General features: G+C 46.3%; 1 protein-coding gene across 1 annotated transcript; it reads right to left on the bottom strand.

Annotated features, from left to right (window-relative positions):
- Positions 1-588: 588 nt before the first annotated feature.
- Positions 589-2,585, bottom strand: FANCF (FA complementation group F). Its single transcript, XM_059722727.1, has one exon. It carries the CDS (start codon positions 2,431-2,433, stop codon positions 1,525-1,527), a length of 909 nt encoding a protein of 302 aa, XP_059578710.1. The 5' UTR covers positions 2,434-2,585; the 3' UTR covers positions 589-1,524.
- Positions 2,586-26,428: the final 23,843 nt, after the last annotated feature.

The raw sequence follows: 26,428 nt of genomic DNA, 5'->3' as shown, positions 1-26,428 counted from the left end.
CCAAACAGATTTCCTTTACGTGTTATGTGTAATAAGATGGCAGAATGTTGCATGCTGCAAGTCAAGTTCCTTCCACTTTCAGAGATGAAATTCCACTTCTTACTGAAATATATATATATTTTAAAGGGAGATTAGTAATAGCAAATCTCTCTGGCTATACTACCTATTCAATCTTAAAACTCCATGGGCCAATTATGTGTGTATTATGATAAAACCCACTTTGCAGGGCAATACCAGTTTCCCCATCTCTATGTAACCAGTCGTGATTAAATAAGCCAAAGAGCTGCAGTGGCATAAATGAGGCCTCTCACTGAGACTCTTGAAAGGAGATGAAACCTTATTCTGAATTCAAGCTGAAAACTGGTCTCATTTCAACACAGCAGATGTCCAAATGTCATTGAGGATGACAAGTTGAAGGCAACCTTTGTCAGTTTTTGTAGCCAATGGCAGATGCCAAGCCTCAACCATGGATCACAGCCAGACCTTTTACTCTGTTTGGTGCTCATTAAGCCCGGTTTGTGCACAGATTGCGATCACAGATACACTTTATTGAAGACAAAAGTTACTATGAATAAGATTCAGAAACAGTTGAAGAACTCAAAAGGTTTAATGAAGTTCTATGTTTTTTATCTCTAACAGTCCGGTTCTTGCTATTAATGAAAAGGAAAGTGAGGACTAATCATCTAGTCTAGATGTTTTAAACTAACAATGATATTGAGTGTCCCATACACTCCCATACAGATTAGAAAAAGAAATGTTCCACATCATAGGAAAATAATAATCATAAAAAAAATAAATAAAAGGAAACATATCCTCCCCCCAACTTTTTTTTTGTTAATACGTCTTTGGCTTTTATCCTATTTGGCACACAGCCACTTCCTCTTCCGACTTGCACATAGGCAGATGTGGAGGCTCTTGAGGAGCATGCTGCGGTTCTGAAAAATTAGCAATCACTGGACAACAGAAGGCTGCCCTAACAGGGGAACAAAGGCAGGCCTAAAAATTCTTGCTTGACTTCTGGATACTCTGGTAACAGTTGGATAAAGACAGACCTCCCCCCAAAACCCCTGTATCCATGGCATCATGTAGCTCAACCCCCTGCCACAGGTAAGTCAGTTTCTGTGTTGCTGAGGAGCACTTTCCACCAGGTAGGCCCAAAACAGAGGGACCTGCTTCTTTTTGGTGAGAAGCAGGATGAGAAGAGCCCAACGGCAGAGCTGGGGAGAGGGGGAGCTGCTGGGGGCAGCAGCAGATGGCTTTACAGGGGTGAGGAGCTGCCCGGGACAGTGGCAGAAGTGGCTTGACAACAGGCGAGCACAGAGATGATTTGAAAAGGGGCAGGGAGCTGCTGGGGACAGTGACAGAGGTGACCTGACAAGGGGTGGGCGCAACAGTGACTTGCCAAAGGGCAGCCAGGCCCACCTCAGTCCACGGCCTCAGCAAGTGGGCTGTCCATAGCTTTGGCCGGCGGGAGGTCCCGTCCAGGTGTAGGGCAGTGTCCTGGGGGCACAGCACAGGCACAGCTTAGGCATGAAGGAAGCTCAACCCGGTCGAGGGGCTCGAGACGGTTCCCTGCTCCTGGTCCTCGTCCGCCTCCAAGTCGAGCAGCAGGTCGGTCCAGACGCTGAGGCCGCACACGCGGAAGCCGCCGTCCTCAGCCCTCCGGCGGAGCAGGCAGGCGCGGGCGGCGGCCCGCAGCGGCTCCCCCGCCCGCCACAGGCCGCGCCAGCGCCCGCGCAGCTCCTCCCAGGGTCCGTCCCAGCAGCCGCGCAGCGGGTCGTAGCGCAGGCGGCCGGCGCGGCCCTCCAGCAGCGCCACGTAGCGCCGGCCCAGCGCCGGGTGCCGGGCGGCGACCTGGGCCGCGAGCGGCGCCGGCAGCGCGGCCAGGCGGCCCGGCAGCCAGGCCAGCAGCGCGTCGCCGGGTGCGTCTGGCGGCAGCAGCAGCGCCGCCGCCGCCACCCGCGCCGCAGGCAGCATCTCCAGCAGCGCCGCCGCCCGGCGCGGCCGCCCCGCGTCCTCCCGCAGCCGCGCCAGCAGCAGCTGTGCCTCGGTGCGCGCCCGCAGGTCGGGCCCGGCGGCGCGCGCCGCGGCCTTGCGGCGGGCCAGCAGCGCCGGGGCGGGCAGCAGTGCGGCCAGCAGGGCCGGGGCGGCAGAGGGCGGCGCGGCGCGGTTCTCCAGCAGCGCCAACGCCAGCAGGCGCGGGCAGCGGCCCAGGTGCGCGAAGGCGAGCGGCGGGCGGGCGCGGGCCAGGCGCTGCGCCAACGCGGCGCGGACCCGGGGCCGCGCGCGGAAGCGGTCGTGCAGCTGCTGGAAGTAGCGGGCCCAGCGCAGCGCGCGCTGCAGCGCCGCCGCGTCCCAGCGCGCCGCCAGCGCCGAGCGCGCCGCGCCCAGGAGCGAGGGCAGCTGCTCCGCCTGGCCCAGCAGCACCTCCATGGCCCCGCGCGCCTGCCTTCCCGCCACCGCTTCGAACCCTGGCACTGCCTCCCCACCCAATCCGCAGCGGCCTGGGCTGCGCGCAACCGCCGCACTGGCTCGCAGCTGCGTCAGTCTGCTCGCTCGCACTTCCGGAGCCAAGCCCCGCCCTTAGCAACAGGTCCCGCCCCACCTCCGTGCACCTTTTGATCCTCCCGTGCCCTCTGACCCCGCCCCGCGCGGTTGCCATGGCAGCGCCTCCTGGGGCTGTGCTGCGGGCGTACAATAATTCTCAACGTTATCTGAGCATTTCAGCCCTTGGATGATGCACACTCCGGAAAAGTGTTCCAAATGTATGAAAAAGCTTGCAGAAAAAAGATATTTTATATATCTTATACAAATTTTCAAATCCTCATTTTTTTTTTGGAGATTCCCTACTTGGTTCTAAGAAAAGGCCTCATTTCAGAACCAATATATACATGTTGCAATTCCTCAGTTGGTCCAATACAAGGTATCGCTTTGGAACCAAGAGTTCTAGGTTTTCGCATTTCTCAGTGTATGAGGGATGCCTGTGGTAGCCATGTTGGTCCGAGACAAAACTCTACAACTCTTGGTTCTGGTATGAGGCCTTTTATTAGAACCAAGTAGGAAATGGCCAAAAAAAAGATTGTGGATTTTAAAACTTCATTGCAGGACAACAGAGATTTGCCATCGGACGCCTCCAACGCCCGGCCTACACAACAATGAGCAGCTCAGCACTCCTCAGGGACACTTTCACGGAGACCCTCTCATTGACCACAGGGACAGCTTTTCCATCTCCAGCTCCCTTTGTGCAAAAATGAAGCTTATTTCCTACCTATGGGGACTTTTTACCATCTTTAATTTTCCCAGAGCCTGATGAGCCCAAAAGATTGCAGAAAAATATATATATATATATTTTTTTGCGATTTCCTAATTGGTCTCATTTCTGACCCGAGTTCTACATTTTTGCATTTCAAAACATATGGAAATTTTTATTGCAGCTCACTGATACAGCATAGGCAAAACCCAAGCCATTCTCATTCTCTTAACTGCCTTCTGGGTTTTGGGGGGTTTTTTTAAATAAATTTTTTGTGTTCCAAGCCAAATCAAGTCCAAATCGATGAGTCAGTCCAGAACCATAAGTGGTCCTACAACCGGCAAACATCCTCCACCCCCACCAGGGGCTTCAGATATTTCCAAAGTCAGATTTTGGCAGGCATCCTACATGCAGGCCCAAGCCCAAAGGCTTGGGGTTCAGATGCCCCCAAGTTTTGCCTGCCCTCCGCCATACGGCCACAGGAGCAAGCTAGGGAGGAGCCTCCTGTTTCCCGCAAGTGAGCTTTAAGCCCTAACACCTTGGCAGGTACTAAACCACGCCAGAAGAACAGTTATCCCCGGGACTGCTTAAAAACTGCCTTCTTGGACCCAGATACATAGTGTTTCCCTGCCTGGTAAGAGGCAGAGAACAGGCACTATGCTATTGATCTTAACCAAAGGGTTGGCTGTCAGCACTTCCTTATAACTGCTTGCCTTGAAATAGAGAAACGCTTCAACTTTGGTGATCCAGTTTTCACTCACTGGCGAGCTATAGTAAGCAATGTAAAGTATATAAGAAGATGACTTATTTGCATACTTTTTCAGTGTACGGTAGTTTTTCAGCAAATTAAATTTTGAGCTTCCAATAGGATCATTTCATATGTAAGACCTGGCAACGCAGGTACAGGCGGCCCTGGCCACGAGGCCAAAAGTTTAGGCAGCACTGGTTGAGGGCAGTGGGGCTCAACCTTTTTGGGCCTGAGGCAGCCCTGCCGGAAGCTAGGGGGTGCAAATTTTGTGAACTGAGTGATATGCAACTCCAAAATTGAACGTACAGATGACAGTACTCACCTCCTAACCCCTGGGCCAGGCAACAAGCACTGGGGAATCATCCAGGCAGGGGCAAGCTTGTACTTCCCTCCTGGCACCTTGCTTATCTCCTTGCAGCTCATGGCAGCCTTCAGAGGGTCTGGGGGCCGCCCCAGTTGAAAATCACTAGTTTAAACTAGGGGTGCTCAATTTCCAGCCCAAATGCGGCTTGTGGAGCTCCTCACAGGTTGGGAATATGGCAGTGGGGGAAGCAGTGGCCATGAATACAGTCCCACCACGCAGCCAAATTCCCGAACTCTGAACCCTGTGCGGTGGCTGGTCAGAGCTGAGCCACACCCCTCCCCCCTTGTCTGGATCAAAGCAGGGCCTCCCCCTCCCCTAGCACCAGGGGCCATACTCCATCTTTCCACCCCCACCCCTTCCAGGGGCTGGGCTGAGCTGGGCTATGGCTCCTTCCCTCATGCAGGGCTGGGTTGAGGCCTGCTCATGCCCCCTCCACCCAGGGGCCAGGCCATACTCCCTTAACCATGGGGCTGGTCTGCCCCTGTACGTGGCTGGATGGTGCCTGCCCTGCGTGCTAGATTGGGACCACAAGCAGGATCTAGCCTGCAGAGGGACTGGGCACTGCCCATCCAACCTGCAGGTGAATCAGGTTGAACACTGCTGGTTTAGAATCATGGCTGGTCAGAGTGGGTAGGAGTTATACAGGGGAAGATCCAGGGGGTGCCATGATGCTGTCATATACCTCTCCCCGCACATACACATATTGGTTCCTGGTCTACCCAAAGTTTAAAACCAGCTGTGTGGCAGCAGCAGCAGCATTTCTATTCGGGCAGCAGCGCGGGAGTCACTTGATTCCATGGCATTATTATCTATCTGATCCCTCCTATACTCCAGTCCACAGGTGTAACAACCCTCTCTCCTCTTTAATAATTTCACTAACCAAGCTAATCTTTGTTCTGCAATTTTGCTGTGTATTTGCTGGTCCTGGTATTATAACTTCTATTTCACAGCCCTGTAGACTACTTTTAAATTCTATCTAGAAACCTCAGCTCTGGCATGGAAATAACTTTTCGTGAAGCATTAAATGCACTGTCAAGATGCTCCAGGAGGCTAAATTTTGTTTTATGACTCTGAAATTGAAGTACATTTAATTTTACTGACTGCAGGACATTTAATGAAATGTCTTTTCATTATTTTTACCTTGTCTGTTTTGGTTTTGGGTTTTGTTTTTTGTTTTTAAACAGAACACATAGGAAATTAATGCTCTTTCCAATAAAGTTATACTTGCTTTTGCTTGGATCCTAAACTGAATAATATAGCCCTAGGCCCCAGCCTATTAGTAAAGTTTCTAGTTTCTTTTTACCTGGAAAAAAAAAGTGAGTGTTTTCTTATATGCAATGATGCACTGCAGTATCTGCACCCTGGTTTTCAAAATCCTATATCTGCCCATGGACTTAATGCAGGGATCACAGAGTGAAATTCAGTATCCTACTGTATGCAAATAAGTCAGATAGATGACCAAGATGATCTTTTGTTTCCTTAGGTTGTATTATTATGGGTCTAGCAGGGGCGGGCAATTATTTTGGGTGGAGGGCCGCTTACCCAGTTTTGGCAGACTGTGAAGGGCTGCATGGATAGCCCCACCCTTTGACAAGTGCTCCACCCCCTGGTCCCCATCTTGGGAAAAGCTGAGTGTGGGGGTGAAGCGGCCCTTCCCTGCCCCATGCCCGGCGCCCCGCACTGCAGGCGCTCGCAGCCTGTATGGGGCTGTGTGGAGCGGGCACAGGCAGCCCCACGTGGGCTGCAAGCAGCTGAGGCACAGGGCACTGGGCATGGGTGGGGAGGGGCCACTTCCCCCCCCCCCCATGCTCCTTCCCTGCCCGGGGTCCCTCCCACCACTTACTTGAGCCATGTACTCCCAGCCCAGAAACCCCGGTTGGGGCTTCCGGCTGGAGGGTGGGGCCAGGCAAGCTTAGCTGCTGTTGGAGCCTGCTGGGCTTCCCCTGGGTCCTACTGCCCTTGGTTCCTGTCATTTTTTACAGGAACCAAGGGCAGAGAAAAATTAATTTTCTACATTTTTTTTAGGGGCCCCATGGGCCGGATAGAAAGGCCTCCGGCCCGTGGGCCACATTTTCCCCCCCCTTGAGTCTAAGGGTTTAAAATCTCAGAGAATACATTTTTGGCACATAATTTATTTAATTATCTCTATGAGGATAAAAATAATCCTGAAATGATGTAATTGGAATTATACAAGTCAAATAACTGCCATAGGGTAAAGTGATGAAGGTAAAGATCTAGATCATACTTCTCTGTGCTGGGAGAGAGGGGCTCCTGTTGCTTGGAGAACGCAGCAGGCTAAGCTGACTGTATGGAGCTGCAGCCGAGCGCCAGAGTGGGGAAAAACTCTTGTGGAAGCAGTGTGCTTACCTAAATGATTATAAACACAAGCATCTAAAAGTGTAACTGAAGGACTGGATGGCTATTAATGGTAGAAAGGAGGCAACGGGGGTGCCTGAGAGGTACCCAGTATAGAGCCACCTAGCAAGGGTCAGGGACCCCAAGGGCAGAGCAGCATGCAAGCTGCCTAACTAGGGTTGGGGGCCCAAGAGCCTGATAAGGGTGAAACGATAGACTTTAGACCGGAGGTCCATCTGGAAGAAACAGGCTGAAGCCAGGAAGGTGGAAGCCCAAAAGGTTTGAGGCTTGAAGGGCTGAGTGTGGAGTCAGGGCCCGGGCCCCTCCCACTCAGTCCTAGATTTCCCAGGCTGTTCAGGGTCCTGGACGGTTAGTGAAAATTCAACCAAAAATCCCAGTTTGGCCCCACCCCTCCCACACTGCCTGGCCCTCCTGAGCAGCAGCTAGAGGTGGGTTGGGCTGGGCACGGCTCCTCCTGCCTGGGGTGGGGACCAGCTGAGATGGCACAGGGCAGAGCACTGCTGTGAGTGCAGCCAGCTCCCTCCCATGTGTGTCCACTTGTTTGCAGCCCAGCTGAGTTGGGATCGGAGCAGCTGCCCCAGTGGGGCATCCCCCAGGATGGGGTGGGAGGGAAAGCAGCTCAAACTTTGCCCAGAGGGAAGCAATGTCTCTCTTCCAGTCCCACCCATCTGGCTGCTGGGGACTCGTGTTTGGGGTGGAGGCTCTGGGCTCTGCCCTGGGACTGCAGCCCCAGCTGGCTCTGTGTTGCCTAGGCCTCGCTGATGCAGGCTGGAGACCAGAGCTCAGCTCAGCACTCTCCTCACTAGTACCAAGTGCATGTGTGCACATTGGGCAGGGCAGAGAGATGGAGAAAGGAAGTGACTGAGTGAGCAAAGGGTTACAGAGGTAATAAGCAGGGGCGGTCTGGGGAGCAGGGAATCGGCAGGTGTAATAAGTGGGAGGAGAGGTGGGGAGGAATGGAGGAGAGGGAGAAGCACTGCTACAGTTTTAAACCACCCTGTACAATTGCTGCAAGCTGCTAGGATAGGGGTTGTCAACCGGGGATACGTGTACTCCTGGGGGTTCTTGGGAAGGCCCTAGGGGGTACATGTGGGCAGGCAGGGGCGGAGCGCCGCCACCCACCATCCTGCACTGTTGCCTCCCAGGAGCAGGACTGGGGCAGGATGCCCCTCTGCAGGCCACACAGGCACCTTCCCTCCCCTTCCCCCCCCAACATCCGACCAGCCAGGTGGGGAGGCGAAGTTTGCATGTGATGGCAGCTGCTGCTGGCATCCACCAGCCCATGCTGCTGCTCTGCATTTGGCCCTATGCCCCCCGCACCCCATGTCTAGTTATGCGTCGCCACCCCCCCCCCACTCTACACCCAGCTGCTGGTGGTACACTTATGAAAAAAGGTTAAAAACCCCTGCACTAGGGCATTTAGGTTTCTAACATTTCTCCATTTTGACCTTTGAGCATTTTCAGTGATTTACTGAGGTGTGTATCTTCACTTACACTCTGCTGTAAATCTTAATCCATGATGAGAAGCATTTAAATTCTGCATAAATCTTGACTTCTAGCTTGTCCTCAGAGAGAGGTGTTTTGCACCCACATACCTTGCTTTCCAATAAAATGTCCTAACCATTAAAAGCCATGGCTTAAGCAGGGGTAAGAACACTATCCTCCCATATTGAAGCTGTCCTACGGAGTCCAGCCAAGATGAAAAAGGTCCTGAGGCAAGAAGGAAATGCTGGAAGAGTTTGATATTCATGGCCCAATGAGAAGGACAATACTTTGAGAGGGAAGGCTCTCACCCCTGATAAATGCTATACACTCATTTTAACCAGAGCAAAACAACGTAAACAGTTTTGAAAGCTAAGTTAGAACTTGGTGTCCACACCATCAGTGTGATCCTATTCCACCCTGCTTGAATCCCTGGAAAACCATTACATTTGTAAGAGACCTTAATTTTAGCCTCAAGAGTAAGCCACAAGAAGTGGCAAGGAAGAGGACACCAACCTCTGTTTGCATTAACAGATTTTCAAGGGCTCAAGCAGGGTACAATAGGATTGTATATTGACTCTTTTGTCCAAGTGCTGCTTAGATGTTTAAAAGGTAAAGCAGGATCTGATCCAAAGTTTAAAGATAGCCACAGATTTTTTAAATTATTTCTGTTAATTATCATTACTATTATTAAATGTGACTGCAATTACTATTAATATTAATAATGTTGACTTTCTTTCCAAAAAGAATAGAAACCAATATGAAAAAGTAGTGTATTCACTTGAATCCATGATAGTTTGAAATTTAAGATAACCCTCCCAAATCTCCCTACATCAGGAAAAGCAGTGGCAGGGGGGCAGAGAGTAAGGAAAGCAGCAGCAGGGTGGGGGCAGGCTGCCTGCCCCCTACCCTTCTGCCACTTGTGCCCCACTCAGCTCCTGCCCCTTTGTCACTTGCTTCCCAGATGTTCCTGCCCTCCCCCACCTTGTCCCACTTTCAGCCTGTCCCCCCCCCAGACACTTGCCCCTCCAGGTGTATGCCACCCCTCCACCCCCCTTGCTACTTGCACACCTTGCCACCTGCCCTCTCCCTTGCACCCTTCATCACCACTTTCTGACTTGCTCTGGTACGTACCACAACATAAGAATTTTCCCTTTATATCAGGAATCTTCTCACAGGAAATCCTTGTGGTTTTTTACTCTTATTTCTTGTTGGAAGATATACACAGGTTTATATACCATGAATGAGTCTATAAATTTCACTTGAAAGAAATCAATCACATTTGCAGCACCAGAAAGCTAACAAAAACAGCTTGGGAAAGTCTGACTGCATTGGAAAACACCTAAGTAGTGAAGTATCTGGAATATTCCTGTATTTGGGAAGATGGTCCGGGCGCTCCAATAGGTCTCCGGAGCACTAACTGAAAAATGATACTTGACTGATGAATTCTGTTATTTCAACATGAAGTTTGTCCCAGACTGGGTTGAAAAAATGTTAGAATATCAGCTTGTTTGAATCCAAAAGAAACATTTTTTTTTTATAGGTGCTGGAGCTTTAGTTAAAGCTGACAGTATTGTCTAATTGTCCAAGGGAAGGCTATTGAGTTTTGCCAAACAACTAGTTTTAGCTGTTTGTGATAAGCAGGGATGTTGGTTTTTAAAAAACAACAAAAAAAACCAAACAACACACCCCCCCCACCTTTTCTGATTAAAAACTGAAAATCTGCATTTTTCTTTGAGTAAAACAAAATACTACTATTGTACACACACACACTCTGACATTTTATTTTGTATTTTTTTTCATCATGGAATAATCAGAGCTTCCCCTGCTCCCTTGGCTCACCAGGATGTGGGGCCAGCTGTGGCTGTTCTCTCCTCATCCCCCCCACTTTGTGGTGCTGAGCAACCCTGATATGCCAGTGCTCTGCCCCTGCAGTTGCTCCTTACTCCCAAGCTGTAACACTCCCAGTGCCCCTCACTCCTGACTCCTCAGTGTGGAAGGAAGGGGGTGGGTGTGTGGGGAGCAGGGGGCAGATGCAATACATGGGGGTGGCCCTCCCAGATTTCTGCACCCACAGCAGGGCCCAGCCAGGCCAGACCTGCTCTGGGCAGGGTCTGCCTCCATGGCCCAGTGAGCAGAACCCAGTACATGAGGGTGCCACCATGGCTGTCACGATGAAGCAAGATTGTTCTTACTTTGGGCTCAGGAAACACATGCCTGATCCTGACTGAACCACTAACCCTGACTCCTGTTGATCAGATGTGACCATTTCATAGGTAAAAGTAATTGATGACAGATGCTATAAACTAATTCCCTGCCCTGCTCGCTTATTTCTTTGTAGCCAATACAACAGAGGTTCTCAAACTGTGGTCTGCAGACCACCACTGGTCTGTGAGCTCCATTCAGGTGGTCCACAGAAAGGTGACCTAAGGCTAAAGCTGACAAACATTACACCCGATTTCCCAGAACTTTGCTCATAAAAACAGGCACATCCATCACATTAGAAAGGTAAGACTACTGATACTAAAATACGAGTTGTGTGCTTTGATTTGTAGAACAAAAAAAAATTAAGAGGTCCGCCAAGAGATTCAGTAATTTTCAAGTGGTCTGCAAAAAAAAGTTTAAGAACCACTGCTATAGAAAAAACAATCTTTCAACACAAGCCTTAAATTACTGTAGGTAGAACGGTCTTGTACAGTGGCAAGTGCTTGTAACCAGAATTTCCTTCTAATGGCCAAGCCTTGTTTCTGTAGTCAGTGGCAAATGCACCTGGCATGCCGCTTTCTTCCAATGGAAAAACCTGCAGTTTGTCACTATGAACTTTGAGAACAAACATGCTAGGTCCAACTGAGACACGCACCTTCCACTCAGATCCACTGTTCCCACCTGCCAAGTTCTCCCATGTAGTTGCAATGAGTTGTTTATTATTCACTGATTTACTTTTATTGGAACAGGACTCCGAGTTTCCAGTCAAGGATATGGGCCCCAAAGCACTAATCCCCATACTGATTTATAATGAAAAGAAAGAACCTAATTTGAAGAACTTGTGAGCTAAGCACAAATCTGATGGAGGAGGGGGTGAAGGAAGGGGAAGAGGGCCAGATTTCCCTGGATCCCCTTCCCATTCTAGTAAGAGGGTAGGGGCCTCATTACATAGTACAATAGGCAATGGTCATGTGACAACAGCTACCAAAGCAGAGCTCTCATTTCTACTCTCCACTCAGAAGACTCCTTTGTTGTCCCAGTTTTCAGTGCCAATATAACAGGCATGCATCTTTTCCATTTGAGAGTTCATCAGACCTTTTGAAGTCTTCTCCTTCAAGACTAGAGACATTAATGAGCCTAATATGTTGGTGTAATTCAGTTGATAGTTTGCTTGTGAGAGTATGGTTCTCTGTTTTGTATTAAGTAAAACATATCAGGTTGTTATTTAGTTTACTAAGAAAAAGAGTGAGCCACAAGGATGTACTTATTATGAAGTCTCTTCTGAAACTGTTCCAAGAGAGCACATAGAAAAAGAAATACTTTCTCTCCCTCCCTCTCCCTGTTTTTTCTGTAAATAAGGAAGTGTGTGGTGGTGGCAGTAACCAAACATTTAAAAGAATTCATCACACCAACGTATGCCTTAACATAATGCAATATACTTGCTGGTTTTAAGATCAAATTAAAGAAGAAAATAAGCCATACACCCCCCCCCCAAAAAAAACAAACCAAACCAACAACAACCCAACCCCCCCCCAGAAACCCAAGGTCTGGACACATGTGTGGCATTTCACATGCCTACACATATGCATGTCTTTCATGCAAGTGGAGATTTTAGCCATTTTATAGGTATTCAGGTAGATAAACAGGCATAACAGTGAGCATGAAAAAGACTTAAATTTTTTAAAGGAAATTCTAAATATATTTAATGTCCTTCAGAAAGAAAGTATTGTTTGGGCAGGTGTTTGGCAGTCACGGTGTCAAACTGTATTAACAAGAACATTTCTCCTACATCTTAACCTGTATCAGTGTGGCTCCAAGTTGCTGGATGAGAAATTGCTATAGATTAAAGAACCAAAGAAGTAAATTCACATCTGTAAGCCCCCTGTGGAAGGTTCAGAGATTATTTGACCCAAGCAATAATCATTTCAGTTTTTCGCACCGCATTCTTTCATTCCTGGGCACCCTTGCCACACAGGAATTAACATAAACACAGACCATACAGGGTAACTCACAGTCCTGAGATCTTTTCCCAGACCCTGAGAAAGTACTACCCATTTCATGCTGCTCTCTGTGCCACAGCCTAGCCTCCCCCCCCCCCCCCCATATGAGCTTCCTCTCCTAGTTTCATAATGCTGCTGCCTCCAGCCTTGCAGCCCTGGGACTTCTTGCCAGACTCCAGAAAAAAATCCCTGATTTAGTCCTGCCACTACTAACCTTCTTCTTTTCTCATATTCCACCCCAGGAGTCTTTTAACTTCCTGTGGCCCAGCTAATTATCCACTGCAGCTGATTCACTTCTCCTAGGCAGCCTGCAATCAGTGCCTACTGCTTTCAGCTGGGCTGTAATCTCTGCCAACCTGCAGGCTCCTACAACCAGAAGTGTGCAGGCTGCTGCATGCTTCTGCCAGCCAGCCTGCTACACTCCCCTCCCCCAGATTTCTGTGAACCATACTAGCATGATTTTACAAGTCCTACATTTTCTTGGGTTACTGCTTTATCTGAGCCTGAGCATTCTTGCAAAAGATTCATATGAAACTTTATGAAACTAGTGATTTTCATCACTTTTGTTATGGAGCCAATAAAACTTGCCCATGCAATGTTGGTTGGTTTTGTAACACAAACAGATCAAAGTTGTCAGGGGTCTGGAATATGTTGTTGATTTGTTTCCTCTCAATAGTTATATCTGCTGTAAAGTGGGCAGACCCTTACCATGCAAACAAAAAAGGAGGCCTATTCTTGGTTCCCTTATACCTAGTGGTACAAAATGGGAAAGTGTTGCTGTAAGAGATTCTTTCCTTTGCCTTATCACACACAAGCCTGGCTTGTGAGAGATGTCATTATGTCACCCATTAATGTCTTGTCAAAATTTCCAAAAGCTTTTGGCTAGTCAGCAAATAAATTCCATTAATAATAGTATGGGGCCAGCCAAGCTGGTGAGAACTGGACAATTATTTTTGGAGTTCTGATCAAATCTCATCCTGTTTCATTGTGATTATCTGCCATAGAATAAAACATCCTTTTACCAGACAGCAACAAATAATATTTCACTGCTGTACTATACTAGAGATGAGACAGATAAGATCCAGGATTTAAACATCCTTGATATTGAGAGACATCTGTTACCATGTCCTAACTTTCTGTTGGTTTTGTATCTGGTATCTACGCGGGCTAAACTAAAGCTTTCTTTGTTATATTTGTCTGCCTGTTTTGTGTGTGTGTGTGTGTGTGTGTTCAGATCTGCAAACAATTAAGTAATTTATGCATACAATTTCAGAAGCCCAATAGAACACATCTCAACCATAAGTAAGTATAGAACAATAAGCGAGCATAACTCCACATTAAACCTATGACAAAGTCTATATCACCAGTTGTTGGTACAGTGCAGTACTAGAGCAATTTAAATAAAGCTAACTTAGCATATAACTTTACACATAACTTTCTTCAACTCTTCAACTACTTTGTTTATAATGTATTATGCTTTAGATTCAGCTCAATCATGAATCTTTATCTTGAAAGAAGTATTCCACAGTACCAGTCTAACAGGAAGGCTAACATTCCTGTTACCTTAAGGGAAAACTTGCAGCAGATAGAGCCTGGCAGCAAAAGAGAAGATGGCTGCAAGGGACTAGGCAGCCAGAAAGCCCTGTTACTTAGGCAGAGAGCTGCCCATTAAGGAAAGGGGAGCACCTACAATGGGTTAAGGAAACACTGCAGAGAGTGAGCAGGCTGCTGCAGGCAGCCAATAGAGCAGAACTTAGCTGGACAACAAGGAAGAAGCTGTAGCTATAATTGTAAGCTCCTTTGGTGACTAAATGGCACACCCTGATGATTCAGCCATGCAGGTGGCAGGAAGAGTCACTTGATCTGCAGGGACAGGGCTTAGGAAGTATGAGAGCCCATGACTGGAAAGAAGGTAGTAGTTCTATTGTGTAGGAAACCTGAGGAGGAGCTCTGTCTTAAAAGGACTATATCAGAGTGACTGGATGAGAGCTGCTTATCCTAAGGACTGTGAGCTGCCAGGAAAGAGCCCTTTTTCCCCAGTGGCCTCTAGTTGAGAGGCTTGCTAAGAGTGGCCTGCAATGATGGTTACAAATAAGGCCCTAAAGTGGGGGCTAGAGCAAATTAGTTGCATAACTGATATACTTAGAACTTAGACTGTAGCTGGTGTGCTGATGTTTTACTTAGTTATGGCTGGTAGATTGGGTTTGGGACTGTAGGGGTGGCTTGGAGGCCCCATTAGTTCCTGAGGAGAATGTGATGGCTTTGAGCCCTGCCAAGGGTCAAGATCAAAGCACTGCCAGAGTTAGAAGGGCCTAGAGCCTTAGTGGGGTGGAAAAAGGGGCCAGGGAGCCTTGGAGCCCAGCATTGCCTTAGAGGGGTGAGAACCAGGAACAGGGGCCCAAAGCTCATGAGGGGTGTAATCATTCTCTGGGAGAGGTGACACAGGGCAGTGTGCCGGAGCAACAGAGGCCAATGAGAGCAGAGGGGCAGATGAGAGGTAGGTGAACAGGTCATAAGGCAATGAGTGCCAGGGGCACTTGTGAGCCAAGGGGGGCCCACCTGAAGGACTAGATTTGGCGGGGGGTGTCTGGGAGGAGATCTGTTGGTGAAGGAAAGATGTTGGTGTGAGAGCTGAAAACTATGCCTGTGTAATAAAGGTGCTGGCTGAAGGCCCTATGAAGATTAGGCCAAGTGTTTTTCTGTATTTGTTTAGATATTAAGCTATATGTTGTTGCTAAGAGCCTAATTAAAGTTTAAGATGTACTAAGGCCTTGGATAAAGTAAGGCCTAGTAAATTTAGCAAAGCCTTGAAGCAGTAAGGCCCTGTGGCATAGTTAAAATTAACCTTATCAAAAGAATGCAAAGCTTGTACTGCTATTGGTCAGTCTAAGGACAGTTGAAGTAAAAAGAATCTGAGTGGCTGTAAGTTATCAGCACAGTTCAGAAGTTATAAATTGGCTGAAACATCTGGAAATCATTCAGAAGGAAGATACAGCTCTGTGAAAAGGATTAATTAGCTGTTGACCTGGATCAGCGGGCCCGTGGATCTTGAGGAGATTAAGGACTGAATACCAGGGTCCTTCCCGGTACCTCTCGGACATCACTGATCGGGGACGCCTGACTTCACTAAGCTTTGTGGAAAGAGAAACTTGTTGTACATCAGGCATCAGAGAGGACTGCCGATAAGTTGCCAATGTGAATTATTTTTGTCTGTCATTGTTTGTCTTGTTACTACGCGTAGTTATGTTTTTGTTAAGTCAATAAACCTTTCTTACCTTTCTATCCCCGACCATACTCTCAATCCTGAACCCTCCACAGGTGGCTGGGACAGTTGGTGTTCTAGGACACTTAGGCAGATTCCCTTTGAATAATCCAGCAGTTATCAGTGGTTCCCAATCTATGGTACAGGTACCACCAGTGGTATGCAGGCAACCTGTCAGTGGTACACATTAACAAGTTTCATATAATTACTTTATATGACAAAAAATTACTGGTGGTACTTAAGGTTGTATCATTTTAAATTGGTGGTGCATAATCTGTCAGTTTTGGAACTGCTGAGTTGCATCATGGTGTGGCTAGCCAGAACAGAAGTACCTAAAAAAAAAGGGGGGGGGGGGAGCAGTTGCCCTTTGGTCACCAGGGGACAGCACAGCCACTCACTCCCGGGGCCTGGTCCTGCTAAAACCAGGTATAAACACTGTTTTTATGCACTCCCAAGTGTTTATAAAAGGGGTTTGGTCAACTACTTTACTAAAAGCCTTGTCCCAATAAGCATAGAAGCTAAAATAGATACATGAAGAGTAATATATGTCAATAGGCCTATCTCCAAAACATTAGTATACCTTCTTCATAGGATCTGTCCCATAGTTTGTACAAGGAAACTCAACTTTTTCAGCCTTTTGGGTCACTAATATTTTGGATACCATGCCTTTGTAAAGAGGCTAGATTTTTCAGAGGATGAGTCATTAACTCTTTCTGAAAATAAGAGGCTCATATATGGTGGCTTAGATTGGACTAAAAAATGGAGGCATGATAAATCATTGGCTGTCCTTGGAAAAACATCATTATTTTAACAAATAAGCCTATAGCATGAACATGTACACAAGTGCCAGGACTGAGCTCACTCTTGTGTTGCTGGCTTACTGCTAGCTACCTCTCTATACTGAATAGTGAGCCATTCTGAGTGATCTCAAAATGAATATTTAAGGAATATATAATGTCCTTTTCCACTGGTAGATTTTGTGTTTATGACAATCAAAATGGTATCATTCACAAGAGTATAGAGAGGTTCTATTCACACACTTTTCATGTTGGAATCGGTTATAGTTTTCATATATAAAATACAATATAGGACAGCTGTGAATAAGCTATTTATATGTATGTCTGGGTTCCAGTAATACAAGACACTCAAGTTTCACTTTGGTTATCTTGAACTTATTGTCTGGATGAACTAATAGCTCAGCTTTCTATGTAGTATTTTACCATTGAGTGTGCATGTATATCTATGTATAAACAAAGGGCTACACAAATTCACACTGGAGAGAAAGCTTTTCTTTACTCCTATTGCACCAAAAAAAAAAAAAAAAGTTTCTAAGTATCTGCTGTTTCCATTTTCATGTCTCCAAAGCTTTTATGTGAATTCTTCCAGCACATTTCTCATTATTCTCTCAACCTTTCCTCTGTTGGATGGCTGGGGTTTCCAGACATATAACCTGAATGTCCTGGGAGAATTTACATAAAAACAATAAAGACAAGGAAATGGAAACCACAGAATATACACAAAATTTTTTTTCAATCTTTGCTAAGAAGCTCATTGGTTCATATTTACAAAGGAATTCAGTTTTCCATATTAACGTCCTTTCACTGTGAAACAAATGTGGGGAAAAAGGATGGTAGAAATCATTAGGGTTGGCATTTGTCTCGCTACTTAAGTGAATATTCTGGTTGTGGGAAGGTGATGGTTGTATGTTAATCTCATTAATGATTGCAGTTTTATGTGCATACATCCCAGTACATCAAGAAGTGCATGCCATAAATAAAATCATATAAATGTTTGTATCTAGCAAATGTTAATGCATAGTTTGGAAGGGATTATTTTTGTATTTAAAGAAAGTTGCAGGGTTTTTCTTGATCCATTTTTAGAAGGTTTTTTTACTACTCCATACATTTAAAAAATTTTCTGGACTCAAATAGATTACTAATTTCCTTAGCTCAGTCTTAAAAATGAAGTAGAAACTCTAAAATGCCTGGACTTGAATTGAGTCCATATTGGTAATAGGTGAAAGGTACCATTGACTAATTTTTTGCATCTTCATCTATGTGAAATGCCTTGGGTTAATTTTTGTCTTATTCCTAACGATCAGGTGCTCCCACCATGCACACTACCACCATAGCTAACAGCATATGAAACCGTAGCTAGTATTTTCAGCAGCAAAGTCAAGATCAGGGCATGGCCCTAAACAAATACCAGAAAGTAAAGGCTTCTACGATTTTTAGATCTCTGCAAATGTGGCTCCTTCTAAATGTATGAAGGGCACTTAGTGTTTATGGTTTTAGCAGTTCCTTTAATATATTTATTCTTCCTTTCTATGTGTTGTTTATCAGTTAATGTAAGCTACTCTGAGCCTTTTGGATAGGACAGAATATAAATCTACATAATACCAATAATGACAACAGTCTTCGCAATTCTTGAGGCTTTTGGCTTAATGTGTTCTTTCATTTAGGAAAAAAAAGACTTTCTGTTGAAAATGGGTTATGTCAACAAAAATCCAAGTGCTCCAACACCAAATATTCTAATTTACTGGTGTCACTGTGCTTAATGGGAGTTGTAGTTTAAGTGATTCATGCTCCCACACTTCTTTACGGGCTGAGCCACCTGCCATGATTCATCACAATCCGGGATTTCTTTAATGCATTCACCTCTCCCTCCCCTCCCAAAGATGAGAGAAGTATGTGCACTCCAAGACACACATAAGCCTGAGATTCGTACCAGCTTTCTGAGAAATCTGGAAAATAACAATGCTGGGGGAAGGAGGGAAGGATGATGATGTTAAAAAATAGAAGCCACTAGGAAAGATGGGGGTGGAGGGGAAGTGTTCTGGCTTTTTTTAAATTTTCCCTACCACTACCCTCTTAAATTGGCCCCTGGGGCAACTGCCTTAAAGGCTCTGTCCTATTTATGCCACTGAGAAGAGCATTAGAATTGTTAGAAATTGCACCTGAATAAAGGTGCAGGCCAACAGAAGAAAGACACCAGTATTGGGACTCGCAGCTCCTTAGGCTTTTGTCTTGGGGTTGCTGCCTGTCATCAGATGTTGCTTAAAACCAGTAAATTCCATAGCTACAGGGATAAAGAATTGGCCTAAAGACCAGGTTTGTTCTTTCCTCAAGAAAAATGTTGTCTACTAATACTGAAACTCCTTCACTTTGACTCAATTTATTCATCCAGAGACTTAATGTGGGCAGAGAAAATTACTTGAAGCCAGTGATAGTTATAGAGCATATCCTCAAAGGTACAATGCTGTTAGTTTTGCAGAGAAATAGATTACTAACTGTAGCAGAAGAGGTTACTTTAACACATTTACTAGCTTTTCCATTACTGCCTGGGTGAAAAGAATCTTGCTTATGAAATAATGGTTTCATAAAGCTATTATTTGATTTGTTTTCTTTTTGTTTTTGTGTTTAAGTATTACTGCTCCTACACTGTCTCCCCCTGTTGCCTCTTCTTCCAGAAGCAGCACTTCTTTTCCATTGGCTTCAGTCTACCTCTCCCATTCTTGCTTTTCCCACTCTTCCTTCTACTGTTCATGTTTCCAATCCAGCTTCCATATCTGGTGCATCCTCTTCAACCAACAGTCCGTAAGGAGAACTTCTTATGCTCTGCCGTGATTCCATCCACACCTCACTTTCTGTGGACAATTTTTGTTTCAAGAGAGTGGATGTACATCCGTTAAGTGGTTCTTACCATTGTCATGACCCAAAGGTCTGATTTTTTTTGTGTGTGCTTCGGCACTAAGAATTATCCCCGTGGGTATACAACTTCGTTGTACGGAGGAGTTCTGCTGCGCAGAGAACCCGCGTGCAAAGAAGTTTTCCCGCCACTTTGCAGGGATCTTTGCAGGGTGCATTTCCTTTGCAGCACAGAAATGCACAGTGCAAAGATTTCCCGCTCGTCATATGCAAATTTGTGCCCCGCAATTGGCTAGTTCTAAATTATTCACATGTGGCAACTAGCGATTGGCCTGCTAGCCGTATAAGAGGCTTGAGCAGTTTCTGCCCAAGCAGAAGAGGACTCCGCATCCATCTCGTGGGGACTCTGGGTGTGCGCGGCAGGGTAATAGAAACCCTGTGTGTCACTCAGAGGAGTTTGGCGGCCTGATCCACTGCCCACCTCTTCCCGTCTTCGAACGGAGCCTATTATAGGACTTAACGACGAGTTTAATGCGCGCTTGTCCTGGACATCCGGAGTTTGTCGTGTTCTGTCTGCGTGGAGCCTTGCAACCTCCACGTGTGTTCGTGTTTTTTGTTGTAACCGCAACTCAAGCAAGTTCTCAGCCTACACCACGACCATCTCGGTGTAAGTAAAATAATCTTAAAATCAACCGTTACGTGTCTGTGCCTAATTCTAGCTCGGCGCCCGCCCTCTCCGACCCGGCCTGCCTGGGCTGCTGGCCACAGCCCGCGTGCAGAGCGACGTAAGCGACCTGGGGTCAGACCCGGCGCGCACAACCATCTTTGATGACTGGTAATGTTTCTCTTTACTTTGAATGTCAGCAATGATCTAATAGGCTTAAAACAAGAGATAGTATATTATGGGGCCTCTCAACAGTACTTACGCAGGACAAAATATTACAAAGGTGCATAAATGAGTAACCATATTTACTTGATTACAAGATGAGGTTCCCCCCTTATTTAACATGATGGGAAAGGCCCCTTATCTTGGCACTGAGTATGAGGGTGGGGAGGAAAGGGGGACAGGCAGCTGCTGCACCTTTGCTCTTGCCCCAACCCTGCTTCTGCCTGCCCCCCACTGCCTCTGCATACCCTGCCTCTTCCCTCCCCTTCCCTCCCTCCTGCAGCCTTTGCAGGGTGGGGAGAGGGTGCTTTCTGTCATCTCCCTGCCACCAAAGCCTCTCCTCCAAGCCTGCTTCCCCCTACTCCTACCTACCCTTGGTCTGAACTGAGTCTCCACTCCAGCCCGGGGCACAGAGCATCACCCCAGCTTGGCCCCATAGCAGCAGTGCAGGCTCCATATGACTCCTAAGAAGCTGGGACAAGAGTGAGGAAGGAGCTTGCTGGCAGGAAGCAAGGCACTGCTGTTATGAGCCAAAGTGGGGCCATGCTCTGTGCCCAGGCTGGAGTGGGGATGGAGTCCGCCAATGCAGATTAAGGGTAAGCAGGGATAGGGAGAAGCAGGCTTGGGGAAGAGGCTTTGATGGCAAAGAGGCAGGGAAAGGGGTGGAGGGAGAGGCAGGGGGTGCAGAGGCAGCATGGGGCAGGAAGGAGCAGGGGGAGGGAGTATAAATTAACTTGGAATCAAGGAAATATAGTAACTTATATGCACTTATGCATTTTTTTAACCTTTCATCCTATGTAAGGGTTTGGGGTGGGAGGCAGGCTTGGGGCAGAGACCTGGGTGGGGAGGCAGAGGCTGGAGGCAGGGCGAAGCCACAAGGGGGGAAGGAGGGGACAAGCAGTAGGGGCTAAGCTTTTAAATTGCAATGAATGAATCTTGGTGAACTATGTTTCTGATTGATTTAAATGTGAAGTTATTACTTAAAATTATCCAAAAACACTCAGGATGTTTACATATGTGCTCCAGGAGTCGGGGAAGGGGGGGCGGGGGGCTGGTTTGCTTTAGAGTGACTTTGAGAGCTGCTCTAATTAAAGTGACCAGAGTGTCTTGTATATCAGCATCCCCACACTTCAAAATGGTGTTGGGAGTGCTATATCTAAAGCTCATCAAATGAGCTTTAGATAAAGTGCCCCCACCACCATCTTGAAGCATGGGGATGCTGATACATGAGATGCAGGAAGCTGCTGGAGCATGTCAGGCAGACTTGATTAATCAGGTCTGCTCCAATGCACTGGAATTACAGGGCATTAGAGCAGCCACTCTGCTCATGTACAGGCACCCTCCATTTCCAGTGGTTTTAGACCATGCAGTTTTTTAACATGGGATAAAAAAAATTGTAATGAGAAATTGGTTCAAAACAGTATTTGAAAAAATTATTCCCAAACTCTTAAAATTGAACATTTTAACATTATAAAACCTTTTCAAAGGTTATTTTTTTTTCCTTTTTCTCCAACAAAACTACATAATAATACACATATTCCATTAGAAATTTTCAGTTTGGATGAAGTAGTATATTCCAATGGAAAAAAAATGAATTGGAATGTTTTAGTGAGCAGCATTCATGCCTGTTTTCTCCCAAGCCCTTTCAGTGGTACAGAGTAAAAAAGAGGTTTTGTCAGTCTGAGAGAGTTTGAATTAAATCAAGTAACATAGTGTCAGGGTGAAGACTTATTGCCTCTCTCTCTTATTCTTCAGCCACGGACTTTAGAAAGGTGGTTGTGGGGAGAGCTACAGAAAGGGAAAGAAAAGCAGAATGCCTGGCACAGGTCATGGATTCCTATGTGGGCTCTAAGGGTGTCTTTACACGTGCTTAGGAGTGGGGTGCTTTAATTAGAGGGGCTCTTGGAAGCTGCTCTAATTAAAGTGCCTGCAATGTCTCATGTATTCAGCTTCCCTGTGCTTCAAAATGGCAGGGGGTGCTTTTTAAAGCTCATTCAATAAGTTTTTAGTGAAGTGCCCTTGCTGCCATTTTGAAGCTTGTCAAATGAGCTTTAGTTAAAGCACCTTGCAGCCATTTTAAAACATGTGGGGGCTTAATACACGTGATGCTGTGGCATTTTCATTAGCAGTTTTTCTTGAACCAGACTGATTTTAGAATGCCTCCTTCACTTCGCCGCAGCCCCAGCTTCCAAGCACATGCATAGGTACCCCAAGAGCTCATCTGAATGGGGAAGCTTTTCCCCATTTCTCTTTGCTTTGTTTGATTGGTGTTGATAAAGACCCGCTCTGGGTGAAGGGGAGACTGACCATTGTGGCAGTTTATTTTTTACCATCTTACTCTCTTTTTTTAATTTTTAGCTTGGGGATGTTTTTAGCAGATGGATTTAGACCTTGTACAAAACTTATAGTTGTATGAAGCATATAGATTTTAGGTAATTTTTCTTGTCTTCTCTCTCTGTTATAACAGCTAATCAGGCACTATGTCAAATAACTTGAACTAACCACCTATTGAAGTATACTTTAGGGTATCTGTCAAAACAACAAATAAGGATGACTGGCTTTTTGTTTGTGTGTATGTTTTAAACAGTGACTAGCTAATGCTCTGTAATTGCTGCAGTATCAGTTCCTGTTTTGGTAATTTATTGGGTTACAGAATCAACTGTCACAAATCAGATTTTCATCCCAGGTTTGTGTTTGAATTTGTCTTCTCTTCCCTCCCTGGGCCTTCTGACACAAACTGTACATTGCATAGCACAAGTAGAAACAGAGGGGCCTGGTTGCCCTTGTAATGGTCAAATGGCAGGTCCTGGTGAGGGCTAGAAAATGGTATTTAGAGGTTTGCTTTTGGGAATTGTCTTATAGGTAAAACAGATATGCATTAGAATAATGGTTCAGGGCAATGGCAAGGGTTAATCGATGTCTAAAAAGCCTGTCTATGACATGATTTCCTCAAGGCCCGCTGTGTCTGATACAGGCAAGTAGCAAGCAGACACAGGCTGGAAAATTAAAGCCATGTACAGTAAAAGCTCCGATAACTGGCACCTTACAAGCCAGCATGTTCTATTAACTGGCATGCTGGCTTGTAAGGTAAAGTGAAACCGGAAGTGCCTACCGTGGCACTTCCAGTTTCTCTAAGCCCCCATGGCCTGGGGCAAAGCAGCTTGTGCTGCCGAGTCCCCACAGCCTGGGGCATAGCAGGCTTTGTGGGGCCCACCTCCCTGTCCCTCAGGGCCCATGGGAGGGGCAGTGACGCCTCGGACACAGTGGAAGAAACTGGCCAGAATACACAAAGGCACCTGTTCGGGTCACTCAGTTAACCGGTATATTTTGTTATCTGGCACTCCCCATTCCCCATGGGTGCAAGATAACAAAACTTTTACTGTACTACACTGTTCCATTACATGAGATGAGGTGGCACCAGGTAACAGTGCCCAACTGCAGAGCCCTTGGGCTTTCTGATACAAGATGTACATTGCACACAAGTAGGAACAGAGGTGCCTGGTTGCCTTTGTAATGGGTCAAATGGCAGGTCCTGGGATTGAAATGAAAAATGGCAGTGCCTACAGCTACTGTGCAGTCATAAATGTTATTTTCCAAGAAATATGTTACTGGACAGAGCTGAGGAGAGAAGCTTGGGCCTGTTCAGAGACCTCTGGAGAGGAAAGTATCTCTCCACTGAGATCCTAGCAGATTTAGCAGTGATTATTCAAATTCTAAACTTTGCAATTGGTCCTTTGGGCACAGTCAAATAAGTCAATGAGCATTAACCATCTCATGTAGATGCATCCAGTATGTGTGTGTACTCCAGATATCACTCCAGATATCACTATCAACACAACTACCAAGGAGCCATGTCTTAATTAGCCCCCACTCATGACTGGAATCAGGTGCTCTTGTCATGAGTCCTGGGATGCTCCAAAAATGTATATGTAGATGAGGCACAGGGCATCCTTATCCAACTTCACCTCATTGAGAGTGGGGCCATATTAATCATCATATGTACCAGGCTGAGAGAGGGGGCAACAGAGGGGTTATGGGTGAACTATTTGGGGCCTGGTTTCCTGGTTGCTAGACATTTAAGGCTACTGAAAAAGCAAGAAGCATTGCAGATGGGAAAGAAAGGCACAGCTCAGGTATGGAAGTAAAAATGTATGCAATGGCTCACCATGACTTTAAAAAGAGTCATCAATGAGGGGAGCAGTTTTTAATGGGAACTACCACATATTTTATTCAGATAGGCTGCACTAATATACTGTAGCTACACAATTTATGGTGATGGAAGACTGCTCTCAGGTTTTTCCTTTGGCATGTGTCTATGACTTTTCGGCTAGAAACAAGCAAGACTAGGGGGCATCTTAATTAAAGGTCTCTGAGCTTGGGGTTGCACACAAGATGTCTGTCATAGACAAGGCAGGATCTGAAGCTCCAAGCTGAAGAAGCTGGGAGGCAGGATACTTGTTGGTGGTAGCACCACACAAACTTGAACGATTGAGCTCTGCTCAGGCAACAAAATTCAGAACTGGTTTGGCCGGGGACATGGCATTTCAAGGGGAAAAAATGTGGTAGGTTCCCCATCAGCATGTTTGCCCAATGTGGACCATGTGTTTAATAGTCATGCTCAATGTTGGTTGCAATTAATCACATGCTGCTTTTGCAAGCAATGTAACAATAGATTAAGTATTTATTGAGATGATAAATTGAAGGGCTTTTATTCCCATGCCAATTGGGGTGGGGTGGGGGTGGAGAACTTCATCTTGTATTTGAGTAAATACAGTAACTGCTATGATCCTGTAGTCCCGTAGCAAAACAAGTTAGCCAAATAATTAACTTTAACCCTGAAAAAATAAGGTTCAAGTTTTGTATCACTGCAGAATCATGCATCTGTAACTGTTACATTGTAACAGTGCATATCAACACAGCATTAAAATCCATCTATATCCCCTGTAGCAGAAATCCTGGCAAGAAAAATACCTGTAAAGGAAAGAATGTACAAATATATCATTACTGCCTCATTTAAAGTTGGGGATGCGCTGTCACCTTGCATTCATCATCTCTGAGGACTGAATCAAGGTCAGATGTTGCAATGATAAGATATTTAAGAAAACAGTCCCCTACTGTTTCCTCTGTGCACTAGCCCTACCTTTGTTCTTGGTCCCAACCTGCAGAGGGCTAGGTGAAAACAGTAGCGTAACTGGGGCATTGGCCCCAGGCACTGACTTAGAGGTGACCCCCAGGGAGTCTGCACCAAGGTAGCTGTGGGAAGGGGGAGCAGCACCCTTGCTGCTCTCTAGTGCTTGCCCCTCTCCTCCCCCTGCTCGCCTCCAGGGTTTTGCCCTGGGCACAAAACTTGTTAGTTCTGCCTCTGGGAAGTTAAAAACCTTGGACTTTGCTCAGGAAGTCATAGCAAACTTACCTCGCTCTTGCCTGGTCATGAGTCACTGACCACCTGCTAAAATGCACACCTTTCTCCTACTGTTGCCTCAGATGATGATGGTCACACAGAGCATGCAGAATTCAGCTGAGAGCTGAATTCATTGGACAGTTGAATACTGTGCCATTTTGACACTATCCCATAAAGTAGCTTACCAGGCATGGTGATTGTGTAGTGAGTGCCAGGAGACTACCTGAACAAAATAGTGCTCCACATCCCTGCCTTGGGTTCTGGGATGAAATAGGAGAACTTATGGGCCCCATACCCAGTCCCATGTGCAATATTGTATAACTCATACACCTTGTACTTTTTTTTTTTAATCTATGCATTTTCACACTTCAGAGATCAAGTGGAGCATTAGGCAATCCAGAAGAAGTAACTTGGGAACAGAGTACAGTTCAAACTCATTTAATAGTTTCTTGGCTAATGGTGGGTTGGGGAGGGGTCAAGTCTATGACATCAAAACATGCAGCCAAGGGTTTGTAGTGTGCTTTTCCATAGACCTTTGGCTGCTTTACTCTCTTATTCTCACAAATGATTGGCTGATAAGACAGGAGGGCAGGGAGTCAAACACCAGGCAAACCCTTTCTGCAGTGCTTTGGCAGCTGTAGGCCAAGCTGCTGGAATTAAAAAAAAAAAAAAATCCCCCAAGGCCATGTTGTATGACCACTTGTTGTTGCAGTAAGGCCTTTGTCTGTTATGTTTTTTTTTTCCTTTTAACAGGGAAGCAGCATGTGGTAGTGAGCTAACCCCATGACATGAAGTAAAAAATTCCTT

The sequence above is a fragment of the Alligator mississippiensis genome, chromosome 2 (assembly GCF_030867095.1).
Source record: "Alligator mississippiensis isolate rAllMis1 chromosome 2, rAllMis1, whole genome shotgun sequence".
NCBI classification, from domain to species: domain Eukaryota; kingdom Metazoa; phylum Chordata; order Crocodylia; family Alligatoridae; genus Alligator; species Alligator mississippiensis.
This window is presented reverse-complemented; position numbering and strand designations above follow the sequence as displayed.